The sequence below is a fragment of the Pyrus communis genome, chromosome 11, assembly GCF_963583255.1.
Source record: "Pyrus communis chromosome 11, drPyrComm1.1, whole genome shotgun sequence".
Taxonomy (NCBI): Eukaryota; Viridiplantae; Streptophyta; class Magnoliopsida; order Rosales; family Rosaceae; genus Pyrus; species Pyrus communis.
This window is the reverse complement of record NC_084813.1, coordinates 24,118,032-24,131,316: the sequence shown is the minus strand read 5'-3', so window position 1 is coordinate 24,131,316 and position 13,285 is coordinate 24,118,032. Positions and strand designations below refer to the sequence as shown.

Sequence of the window (13,285 nt, the reverse complement as noted above, 5' to 3'; positions counted from 1 at the left end):
ACTTCTCTTCCTTCTCTAAATCGTAAGAAATAATATATCTCTAATCAAATAGTGGAACAGCTTAAGCTTTTTGGATAAGCACTTTTAACTAGTTCTTGAACGTGAGCTCAAAGAGAAGCACTTGTGAGTTAAAAGCCAACTTCATCCAAAGCTATATATCATGTGCCACCCAAGGCCTCAGCCGCCCCTTTAGGGTGACTAAAATGGAGAGAAGTAGGTTTGCACGAAAATCACTGTTTTGGTAAGCAGAAGCTGCTGAGGGTTTCAACTCTTATAACAACAGCTACCAAGAAAAACTTGAGTAGTTAAGTGAATGAGATTATTATTGAATTAAGTGCTTTTTATTTAAGCTGGTGTGTGCTTCTTGGACTGCAGAAGGAGGAGAGGGTTATTTAAATCCAAACTAAGGATCTCAAAGAGTGTGGAAAAATTAAGCAATTTTCTTTTTTTTCTGGAATTTTAAATTCCAAGTTGCTTTCACATTTTCTCATAGCTTGGCTATAGAAACCAATTCCATTTTTATCTTCAAACCACCTTAGACAAAATGACAAACAGACGTTCCTTGTCATAATATTATAATTTATTTATTTGAGTAATCTTTATTTTTGGCTTATACCATCTTTTAAATAATCATTTCTTAAATTCTTTTTATTTTTTGCTAACCATGTAATTTAATTAGGGACTAACTTCCCAAACACAAAAGCTCAAAATTATAGTGAATCCAAGAGATATCTATGCAAAAATATATTGAAATTTCTCTGAGCATTTTGAAAATATATAGAAATTTATCTGGGCGAGAGAAAATTTGTTAGGGTAGTTTGAACATGTAAACCAAACACTTATAGATACTCTAGTTAGAAGATGAAACTATGAGGTGGAGGCTTAGGGTAGAAGGGGTAAGGGAAGACCTGGGAAGACTTAGAAAAATATTTTAAGAAAATATATGGAGTCCTTGGGCTAATGGAAGAACGAATGCAATGACATTTTAGAATTCATACGGCCGACCTTACTTAATAGGATAAGGCTTGATTGTTGTTGTTTATAGAAATTATTTAGTCTTAAGATAATCCAGAACTAGTTATGGATTAGCAAAAGAAAAAACCACCATGCAAAATAAAACACCGGACTAATCTTTAATTACACTGAGACGATGCATGGTAAATTGGAAATAATAGAAAAACGATATATTTTTACTGAATTACCAGTAAATCCAGAAATTACAAGAATATAGTGCTACAGTGTTGACAAGGTTAGGCAAACAGTGATTGTTTGGGCTAAAATTGTTCTTGGACAGCTGTCTATTTAGGGTAAATTCAGAGTACTGTTCACCAAACTGCTCCACACAGGGCAGTTCAACTACTAGGGTTAGGGTTTGACCAGTGATGCATGTCGTCTGACCTTTAAAGTTACATGCATGCAAGATGGAACACAATAAGAACAAAACAAAAGCAAACGGATGAAGAAATTGACACACTCCAACCTGGAAGGTTTATCTGAACTATGAATCGAGTTACTAGGGACATTTTGAATTGGGATGTGTCAAAAATCATGTCTTGTATGTGCTCAAGATTGGAATCTTATATATGCAGAGAGTTTATCTGCTCCTGTTGATTGTTCACGGATTTTTTCCTCTTCCTAAATTAATAAAGTATGGTAAATATTATAGTTAACAATTCTTCTTTTGGACGGGGAGGATTGTCAATATGATGGCTGATCGACAATATTAACAGATAATATGTTAATATAAAAATGTATTGAACTTCTAAGTTTTTTGTTAAATTTTATTGAATTCCTTTTATTATGTTTTGAGTGTTGAACTTAAAGGATATAAAAGTATGAACAGCATATTGTTTAATACAGAAAGCTTTTCTGTTTGGTTAGTTTGAAATCCATATATACTGAAACAATGAATCCGCCTTAATTAGTTTTCTCACTGCATCACTTAATTACTTAAGAAATGAGAAGGCATGGGTCAATCCCCTTGATTTCACGAACATGGGAATCCAAACTTCCTAACATCCAAATTGCTTTGGTAGCCTCACTGGCCAAAAAGAACAATCTTTTTGGTACTTTCCAGACACCCGTTTTGAGAAGCTGCATTTCTTCCAACGAATTGAGATCACTTAGCTTTGTTACGCTTTCTATTTTACGTGGTATTACCAATCTATGTACGCTTATGTCATTTATCAATATTATGACGCATGAATTAGTAACGACATGTGACAGTATGACCTTCGTACTAAAAAAAGTTTTCATGTCAACCAACCACTACACTATTCAAAAAGAGCCACTAGTATTAAGCTAACAATGAGATGTTAATTTAAATCATCAGTGTGTACAATTTAAACTAAGAGAATTATTATTAGCACTCCAAAAATCTCATTTTACACTCCAAACTTTCTATATTAGGAAGGAAAAATACACTTGTGAGGCGTGTAGAATGAGATTTTTGGAGTACAAATAACACTTCCCTAAACTAATTGTCCGTATATGTATGTGTGTGTGTGTGTGTGTGTGTGTGTGTGTATGTGTATGTATGTATGTGAGGAGACTCAAATTTGGTGAAATTCCCCAGATACATAGATCCTCATTTGCAACCCTTGTTGTCTGTTGCTTGACCTTGGATTGGGAACCCATGCGTGCAACCTAAGTTGAAATTTGGATCAAACTCTTCCAAACCAAGTTTTCTACGTTGGAATATGATTATGATAATACGGTTTTGACAATATGTGTAATCATATGTAAAAGTACATCATAATATTGGTGTACTAATATACATATGATTGTAGTGAAATAAGTTAATTAATTAGAAATAGAAATAATATAATTAATTAATTCTAAAAGGATATGAATAGTTATATTTCAACGTAAAAAGTTATAACTACCCCTGAAGAATACAATTCCTCCAAAGTTATTTCCATCTCTATATATTTGACAAATCCTTTTATGTCAAATTCATTAAATTCCATACTCACTCTCTGTTCATATCCTTCATACCATATTATAATCGATAATATAAGCGACATCCATTTCCGATCTTGTAAACTACCCTATTTCTAACATTCTAACCTCTCTTTCTTTGCAAACATCAACCTTCTAATTAACACAACCATGCATGTTCCTATCAGACAAAACTTAATCGATCAATGTGAATGACTTTCTTAGCTAATTATAATATAGTTTTCCTTACCCACATCAAATTCCATGCATCGTCCATTATATATTATATGTTTATGCTTTACATTCTTGGTATAAAATTGTTAAGCAACACTTCAACCCATACCATTTTCATTTTTCAAGCAAACCTATATTGACCAAATGCACCAGATACAAGTCCTTGTTTGGTTCGCAAATAGTTGTTTTCACTTACCTGAAGAAAGCCTCAAATTTGACTCATATGACTGTAAGGACGATGCTAGGGGTGTAACTTGGATTGGGTTAACCCGAATCCGTCCAAGCCCAACCCAAATTTAAACCCAATCGAGCGGGTTAGAATGAAGTAAAAATCCGTCCAAACCCAACCCGACCTTAACCCAATTTTTGATTGGGTTTGGTTGGATTGGTGTCAACCTAAACCCAACCCAATTTCTAGCCCGAATTACTCATGTACATATTACCTGTCCCATTTCATATTATATAAGCTAGATATACAAGTTTAGGAGGTCTATACTTGAAGTTTGTTGTTTGGTTTTCATTTGAACAATGAATGATTGTGTTGATTTTATGTTTATTTTGGTTAAAACATTGATATTGTCTGTGTAAATTTGAATTTAAATATTTTTGACATTATTTGGTTCAAAATTTGAAATTTATCTTATAAAACAATGTAATATTTAAATCAATAAAGTTGAGCAAAACCTAACCCAACCCGAGTAAGTCCGAACCCAATTTAAACCCGAACCAGAATAAACCAACATGAAACTGAACCGAACCCATACCCGAAGTAGAAATGTTTGGTAAGGAATGGGTTGACCATCAAACCTGTCCAAGTTGCACACCTAGACGATACATGCTTGATCCCCGGTAAAAGTCGTTTTGTAAATATCCAATGTTTAAAAAAAAATAAAAAACTGAGATAGAAAATAATATTATCAGTAGTTAAGTTGTAAATTTGTAATGTAAGTTCCAGACATAAGTGCTTGTCCAAATTACTCATCAATCACATATAGGCCTTATGTTATAATATTTATGTTTTAGGATAATCAATTAAGATAAATTTCTTTGAAAGCAACATTCCTTCAATATTTATGACATAAAATAACTAAGATTAATACTGTCTTGTTGGTTACCTCCTAAAGTCATTCCTTGGATTGGGGATTTTTTTATCTTTTTTAAATATAATGACTCTCGTGCTTCTACTCATTTTTCTTGGTGTTGATCTCATTTATTAACATACTTGATTATTTAAAAAATAAATAATAAACTGTCGATTTACCTTCTGAATCTTCACTTAGCTTTCGATTTCCTCCCTGAACTTTTCTATTGGAAAATTTAGGACTCAAACTAATTTTTTTAGCCGATTTGCCCCTACCGTTAGTTTTTCATATATTCCATCCATATTTCTGTTAAGTGAGATTATGTGCACAACATATGACTATACAAGGGTAGTTAAATCATTTTACTCTTAAAAATGATTAAAAAACTGAACATAAATAAAAAAAACAAAATTTTCCCCCTATTTTTTCCCACTAATTCCTATCCTCAATTTTATTTTCCCCTCTCATTCCTATGCATGAGAAATATGACATATGGTGTTTGACATATGATGACATATGGTGTTTGACATATGATGTTCTTCATAAGTAGCTAAGTTAGCCTTTTTCTTGAAGCATGTAGACATCGCCCGGTAAATTAAAGTAGTTTACAATATCATCGTCATCATCCACGAGTATTTTAGAACGGCATAAAATTTGCACTGAAAAACAAACTGAAGCATTGCCATTTGCCAGTAAAGATAAAGATAAACGAACAAGATTACACAAAGGAAGAAACAGGGAATTAGTTATCATTGAAACGAAATTAACCGAGTAACCGAGCAGCACTTAACAATAAAAGCATCCCAATCTCAGATCCAAATTCATCAATCAACAAAACCTAACGACAAAATCTTGCTCAACCATTTCTTATAATTCATTCAAACGACTATCAATGTTTGGCTCCTTTCTCCGCCTGCCTTTCCTTAGCCTTTTGAATCTTCAAAACCTTCTTCACGATCTTTTGCTCTTCGACCAAGAAAGCTCGAATGATCCTGCATACAAATGAACAATAAAAACTCAATGCAATGCCGTAATTACTAATTTACTACCATACAAAAATTATAAAACCAGCGCATCCAACAATAAGAATGTTCGCACTAATTTTACCTCTCCCTAACTGCACCTCCGGACAATACACCACCATAGGCCCGGTTCACAGTCCTGCGGTTCCTAGATAATCTAGACCTCTTGTACTCAGCAGGTCTCAAGTGAGGAATCTGCAAGGAAGCCAAAATTATTATCAGCCACAGTTACCATCCAATATTCACTCCAATGTTCAATCTTTCAAATATCATATAAAGCTGGATGAAACAAACAAATATACAATCAATTTGTCAAAACTCCAGTCATTCTCATTTTTAAGGGTTGAATTTTTAAAGAAAACTAATGGAAAAACACCAGTTATGCAGAGCATGTCACCCAACAGAAGAACAAACCCAAACAAAAGCCCCACATGAAACGCAAGTTTTTTAAAAGATTATACAAATATAATTTATACGCATGTAGGAGAGTCCCTACCAAAAAAATGCACTTGAGAGTGCGGCGTAAGTTAAAGTTCAAAACTAAGAGCATGCTTAAACAAAAATTGAAAAAACAAAATGTCAGTGCATGGCTATCTTCCGTAGTGGTAATGGCAGTGACACTGCTCACGGGAAGATAGGATATGACACCACCATCAACGGAGGAGCTTTCAACAAGAGCTGGGAGGAACATCAACGTCGACAAGTCTATGTGCGACGTTATTAACACTTGGAATTTACAAGCATAAGTTGCCTGCTCCAAGTTAGGGAATGATCAATTCCCTCGTCACAAACCTAATGGTACGATTGGATTCAAAAGAAAGAGTTTTTTTATGTACCCGGTATCAGTCCTAATATGAAAACATTCATTTGGACTTTGGAGTTCATGTTCGAAATTCGAATACTTCTGGCTAGTCTCCCACAAATTCATACACCCCAACAAATCATTCATCAAACAAATACAATCACACACATTCTTGCATTCACATCATAAACCTAACCTAATTGCTCAGTCAAACAAATATATACAAACACACACACATTTATATACAATCGCATATAAAGATATTGAACAATCAAACGAAAGCAAAGATATACCCCTTGGATTCTCTTGCCAGTAACAGGGCATTTGGGACCGCTGGCTCTCTTCTTGGTCGTCTGATAGATCAATTTCCCCCCTAAAATTCAACACGCACAAAACCAACTCAACCAAACCAATCAAACGACACCATAAACAAAACCAGCAAAACCCAAATTGAATATTCGATCAGATTTCCAGAAGCAAATTGGGAATGCAAACGGTGCAAATTATGTTACCGGGAGTTTTGACGATGCGGTGCTGGTTGGACTTGGTGGCGTAGCTGTGACGCGTCCGGTACGTGAGCCGCTGCACCATTTTTGGAATGCTCGTTCAGCTCGGCTGCCTCTCTCTCTCTCTCTCTGTCAGTGCGATCGACTGCAACAAAAGGGTTGCGTTTGGACGATGAGAGTGTTTAAATAGGGTTTTCGAAGGCTGAGAAACCCTAGATCTGACGGCTGTGGAGAGATTTTAAGTATTGGACGGTGAGGATTTATAAGAAGTCAAGGCCGGGTCTAAAATGAAAAGAGACGGGCCTGAACTTAGAGTTCCATGCTGATCCGTAATAAAGGGGGTAATCCAATCACTCTGCCCATTGGGCTTTATAGATTGGCTGATCCACCGAAAATTCGACAAAACCGGACTGAACCGTGTGGCTTTTCTTGTCAATTTTCCTTTTCAGTACTATATCGAACCAGATTAGTCGGTCTGATTTAAAATTTGGGCTTTCTGGATCACGATTTAATCAAACTGAATCGTTCATGTTTTTCAAAATTCACCCCTCATAATATAGGACACCCCGAATGAGATGTAAAATTCAATGTTTGGTCCTAATCTCGAGTCTTACGCTCCATTTGGTATTGTTTTTTTTTTTTTTAACTAAAACCTGCTTAACTTTAAAGTTAAGCAGTAAAAATTTGTTTAGTAAAAGTAAAATATCCTGCCTATTTTCAAAGTAATGGTTTCCAGATAGCATCTATTAAAAACATGTAGGTTGTTTTTAAAAATTGCTTTAATAAAAAACAAAGTTGGGTCTTTAATAATTATTTTCAATTGTTGTAACTTCATTAATTTTTTTTTTAAATAACATTGTTTAGCCTTCCACACACATTCTATCCCTTAGAAAATAAAGTAAACACTACCACCTACCACTACAAATAGTAACCTTACACCATCACCGTCATTACAACCACCATTTTTGTTACCAACACCGCCTTAACCACAACCTCCACCACTATCATCATTGTCAGCACAATCACTACCACTATCGCCACCATTGCCACCACCACTACCACTACCACCATTACCACCATCGATGCTGCCATCGCCACCACCACCACCATTACTACAACCGCCACCATTGCACCACAACTACAACTGCCATTACCACCATCATTGCCGCCACTGCCGACACAACCCCCATTATCGCAACCGCCACCATTGTTACCTTTCCACCCCAGCCACACACATCCTGTTATTAGCACTACCACCACCACTGTTGTTGTCACCCCCACTCCTACTATTATGTCCATTTGTCATTGTATACAATTATATAACTTTTCCATTAAATTTTACCAAACGATTTTGCGCTATTTTTCATACTCACAACACTTTTAAAATTCAGTTAACCAAATGCTGACCAACCTTATTTTATAACTAATTATTCTTAAAGCACAACATAAACAGTTTTTTAAAAAGGCATAGCAATCCCAAACTGGCCCTTAGTGTGACTAATGGTCCAGTAGAATTTATTCTACATATGACGGTTTGAATCCTATCAATTTCTGTCTCGTCTCTCTTTAACAACCAACTATCTAGCTCATTAACCATATTGCTCTGCTAATAAAAAGACCAAACATTCTCTCACATAGTTGGAAAAAAAAAAAATCTTAATGTGATATAAAAATAGAATGAAAAAAAAAATAATCTTGCAACCTAATTAAAATCATTACTTAGGATTCATTTGGAAATACTTTTAAAATGACTGAAAGCGTTTCTAGAGAAAAAAATTTGGGTTCCAAAAGCACTTAAATATTTTTTGCAAAAAAACACCAGTTATGTACTTCTTGTAAAAAATACTTCAAATATTTTTGAAAACCAGTTCCAAACTAGTACTTAATTGGTTATCGAAACACCACATTAAGTTTGTTGTTAACTACCTAGCCACCAACCATTACAAAAAGTTAATAGGTAAGTTAATTTACTTGAGTAAAGGTACAGCATCATTGAAATTTGAAATTTTGACCAAGTAAATGTTCATTACGATGACATTACAACTTACGAACCCATAAGGTGGAGGCACCTCATCTTTGCCGCCAGATTTATGTTTCGTATGCTGCCTAGAAGAAATTTTTAATTGTGACGAAAATACGAATAATACATCGCGTGTTTTTAAGCAAGTGGTGAAAATTTTTAATTTTTAAATTATTAACCTTTTAACACACATAACCCACCATTTATATAGAAATACCTGATATATCACATCGTATGACAGTCATACTAAAAAATCTCTCGCTGCCTAGAGACTTCACATTACCACCGCCATACATATTTTTCAACCTATCAAAATATGAACAATAAGCATGTATGCGTTGACTCGTGAGGGCTGGTTTGGGGTTATGTAATATTTTTATAAAATTAACTTTTAAAAAAAGTTCGAGTTTTAATTGTAATTGGTAAATAAAAATAATAATAATTTTTTTTTTAAATCATGAGTCCAAAATAGCAGGAAATATAAGCAGCTCTACATATGCTTCTCAAAAAAACGTTTTTGTCATTGGAGGCAAGTGAATCGTACCAACTACTATAAGTTTTATCTTGACAATTCTACCCCTACCTATCTTTTCGCTAAAAGTCCTTTAGGGGGTGTAGTTAAACTAAGATTTTAAAGGATTTTAAGAATGATAGATTTTATAGGATTTAAGAAGATTAAAGACTCATACAAAATTCTTATGAATTTTAAAGAATTTGACTGGATTGTGGTGGAAGGATTTGAAATCCTAGGGGGTGAGGTTGGATTATTTTTAGTCTTGGTTATAGCTCTCAAATCCCACAAAATCCACAACTTATTGAAATCCTCCAAAATCTTAATTTTTTTTAATACATTTAGATTTGAATGGATTTTAAAATCTTTTAATTGACTACACCTAGATTTAAATAAATTCTAAAATCATTTTAAATATTTTAATTGACTACACTAGGATTTTAAAGTCTTTTAAAATCCTCTCAAATCCGAGTTTGACTACATCCCTTAGTTTACCAAACATTTGGCTGTTTTTTTTTTCTCACTTTATTCGCACAAAAGCAGATTTAAAAATAGCATAACAGCCCTTAGTCAAGTCAGTGTGTTCGCAATTTTATTTTCAAATTTGAAATCTTTTCCTCGTATATTAATGTAAATTAAAATATCGCTTTGTTGAGAAAATATGAACAATAATATATAGTTGGGAAGCTAATATTACTTCTTTGGTTAGACAAAAGTTTGGCTACTATTGCTAGCATGGAAATAGCAAGATGGAAGGATCTACGCGGAGCTTTCGGTTCACAAAATTTATCTTGCTCAACTTATTGCGGCACCACGCTAGTTGCTCCGTTGTAATATTCGACATGTTCAAAACCCTAGCTACTAATTTCATGTCAACTTGGGAGAAGAAGTAGAGGTGATCTGTGCCTACATCCTCATGCTTTTTCAATCTCTTTAGTATGCAGTTCCCACTCCTCAATATTTCTCTTAGCTTCATCTTTTTCTGCATTCCAAAGTACAGGTTAACTTCATCGTTAGGTCAAACCGAAACATGAAAAATCGTGATACGGAATGACATGTTAGACTGTCTGATATGAAACGTACATTGTGAAGATCTGTTTGGATCTCTGTGTAAAGCTTCAAATCCGATTCTTCAAGCTCTTCTCCTGGTCTTCTCTTTCGACATGCAAGCGTACAATTAGCATGTTTATCAGCTCGAATGAATCTCCAGATCGCCCTTACTGATTCTTCGAGTATCTCTACTAGAATGTCGCTTGTAATTGCACCATCATCTTTGCCTTTTCTTCTTGCTTTCTTTCTCTCCTTTAAATTGTCCCCTGCAATGCCATACATTTCTATTAGTTTAAATAAATCAAACCTTCAACATCCCTAAGTAAACACAACACTTAATCAAAACTTTTTAGTCACCTCTAATCACCGGAACTTGAAGAAGATTGCGCGTGATGCATCGATTCTTGACGTAATTTTCAACCCTAGGCCCTTGATAACATTCATTCTCTACAAATCTATGCAAGTGCACTTGGAACTGTTGGAATTCGCCCGCGACTGCATTGTACGAACCAATTCCAGACGGAGCCGATTCCCAAAGCTTGACGGCCTTCTCATACTGCCATTGAAGAATCTCCCAAGAAAGGCACAACTGCCCCACATAAACCACTTCTAATTCACTATGCAATTCTCTAATAAACTTCACCATTGGGTCGGAATCCGAATCCTTTTTCAGTTTGCATCCCCAAAAATTCTGTGAGAGAAAGGATGGGATTGCCGGAGCTGAGGACTTGGAGCTCGGAAACGACTGAAGTGGATCCTTGGACTGCAAGAAACCTACACATTTGGATTTTTCATAAAACACATGAGAAATTAAGATCATGTGAACTAAATACAGTTAGCATAAAAACAACATAGAGCATCTAGCAATTAGCATAACCCAAAAGCCAATTTAATTTAATAATTACAGATTAACTTTTCATACACATGAATTTCTGCAGATTGTCTGCATAGAGGAAACCAGCAAACAAAATGGTGGAGCACAAAAGCACTTCCATAATTAGACTGGGCAGCTTAAAGATCAGCATGCTCAGATGGTACTAATTAAACATAAATTAAGGGCAATGACGTGGCTCTATGTGCACATCCACTAAGTATGTAATGTGCTTTTAGACAATATTTAAACAGGTACACATGCAAAAGTGCTTTTTTCGAAAAGTGCTTACACAATTGAGAACTAACAAAAGGTGTTTTCTAACTTCTAACTAAGTCATGTAAATTTACTTTTATGTAAGCAGGCTCATGCTTCTTTCATGATCAACTAACCTGATTTAGTAGGTCCTAATTAGGTTGAATTAAACATACCGACGAATCGAATGGATTACAACAGTTCGAAAATAAGAAGAAGAAAATTTGGGAAGAAAACACGAACAAAATGATTTGAAACTATGAAGACGTTAATCGAAGTTGAAGAAAAAACCGACCTATTGCATATAACTTCTGGTAATTCAAAATGTCGAATTTTCGCATGCGCTCTCTGTAACTTCTGTGGAAGTTCTGAAGTTCTCCCATTCTATCACCTTGATGGACTTTTTCATCGATCTTCCATGGCTTCAAATCATCCATATTCGGGGACTCGGATTCTTCAAGAATGGTAGGCAGGCCAGTAGCCCTGACTTTCTTGAGCTCCATTTTCAACTGTTCTATCAAATCCTGGTGTTCCCACAATGTTTCCAATGTGTTTGAATCCTCGGAAGCATTAGGTATCAAACTACGAACTTGGGGCGTTTCAGCATTTTCGAAACCCTCAATTGGTTTTTCGTCTTTGCTACTAAAACCTTCTGGACTCGAGCTGCTGTACAACTCTTCCGATTCTTGAATTTGTTCGTTTATATCTTCATCTTCATCGTCGAAACAATCAGACTCGTGCCCCATATCGAAATTCTCAAGCCGGTCATTTCTTTCCCCAAAATCTGCTACTGACAAAAACCCCACACTTGGAGAGCCGATAGAAGCACACTCATAATCTGAAGCAACAAAGTCCTTTTCTGACAAGAACTTAACTTCATGAGAATCAACTTTCTCACAATCTGAATTGCTTTCAAGACTCCCCACTCGCTCTTCATCCAAATGAGGATCTTCCGTCACCGATTTCTTATCAGACACTTCATCTTCCTCGCATTCCTCACCTGCAAATTCATGAGTAATTTGTTCATGATCACCTCCTTCTTCGACAGTAAAGGTTGCAACTTTAGCTTCTTCCAGGAAGCAACTCACACTCTCTTCGGCTTTGAATTCGTATTTTCTGCTGCTGCTGCTTGTGAATTCTGGTTCTTCTTTGAATAGGTTAAACTTATCAGCCATAAACTTACACTCTCTATTGCTTCTGCTTAATATTTCTTTAGTCTGGTACTCGAATTTAAACACGAAACTCGGCTTCGACGCCTCTCCATCATCAGCTTCACCAAACTCTGAATCTCCATGGCTTTTCGAAATCTCGGAATCAGCTTTCTCAGGCAGAGCTTCTGGCTCAGCCGGATTATTCGATACCATTTGATTGGTTTCTTCAGAAGCAGAGCTAGGACAACAAGAATCCGATTTTCCAGGCAGAGCTTCCGTCTCAACAAGATTATTATTCGATACCATTTGATCAGTTTCTTCAGAAACAGGGCCAGAACAACAATAATTGTTCATCCAAGAACTGTCACCATTAACAAAACTGCAACAAAAACAAACACAAAAATAAGTTTCTGAACGAATAAAAAAGTATATTAACTACAAAACCCAGCTGGGAGTTCATCTAAAAACATCAGAAGTACAAAACCCAACTGTGAATTTGAGTACCTAACTCTGAGGAAGAACTTGCTGAAAAATCTGAACAGAGCAAGCAAGAGGGAGGAGACAGAGAGGGTGAAAAACCTAGGAGAAAGAGGCGTATATGAGTAAAAACCCCCACCAGAAAAACCCATATTCCCGAAATCAAAGTGGTTATGTAGCAAAGAATTAATTAAGGCACCCATCAGTGAAGAAATCCATCAATCAATCGCTTTATCTCAGTTTTAAGAAAAAATACAGAGGAGTTTCATGCAGTCTCTGATTCCCACGTTGAATTTTTTGGGGAGGAATGGACTTCCCACCTGTAAAAGCAGGAGATTTCATGCGAATGCTTGAAAGGGTTGCA

General features: G+C 35.5%; 2 protein-coding genes across 2 annotated transcripts; both read right to left on the bottom strand.

Moving 5' to 3' along the window:
* Positions 1 to 4,981: 4,981 nt before the first annotated feature.
* On the bottom strand, positions 4,982 to 6,755 carry LOC137707509 (large ribosomal subunit protein eL34-like). The gene is made up of 4 exons (XM_068446391.1): positions 6,593 to 6,755; positions 6,374 to 6,453; positions 5,364 to 5,473; positions 4,982 to 5,248 (listed from the first exon to the last, which is right to left on the bottom strand). The coding sequence occupies exons 1-4, from the start codon at positions 6,669 to 6,671 to the stop codon at positions 5,146 to 5,148; spliced, it is 372 nt and encodes a 123-aa protein (XP_068302492.1). The 5' UTR covers positions 6,672 to 6,755; the 3' UTR covers positions 4,982 to 5,145.
* A 2,960-nt stretch (positions 6,756 to 9,715) lies between these two features.
* On the bottom strand, positions 9,716 to 13,285 carry LOC137709504 (uncharacterized). The gene is made up of 4 exons (XM_068448591.1): positions 11,589 to 13,285; positions 10,525 to 10,941; positions 10,201 to 10,433; positions 9,716 to 10,099 (listed from the first exon to the last, which is right to left on the bottom strand). Exons 1-4 carry the CDS (start codon positions 12,796 to 12,798, stop codon positions 9,848 to 9,850), a joined length of 2,112 nt encoding a protein of 703 aa, XP_068304692.1. The 5' UTR covers positions 12,799 to 13,285; the 3' UTR covers positions 9,716 to 9,847.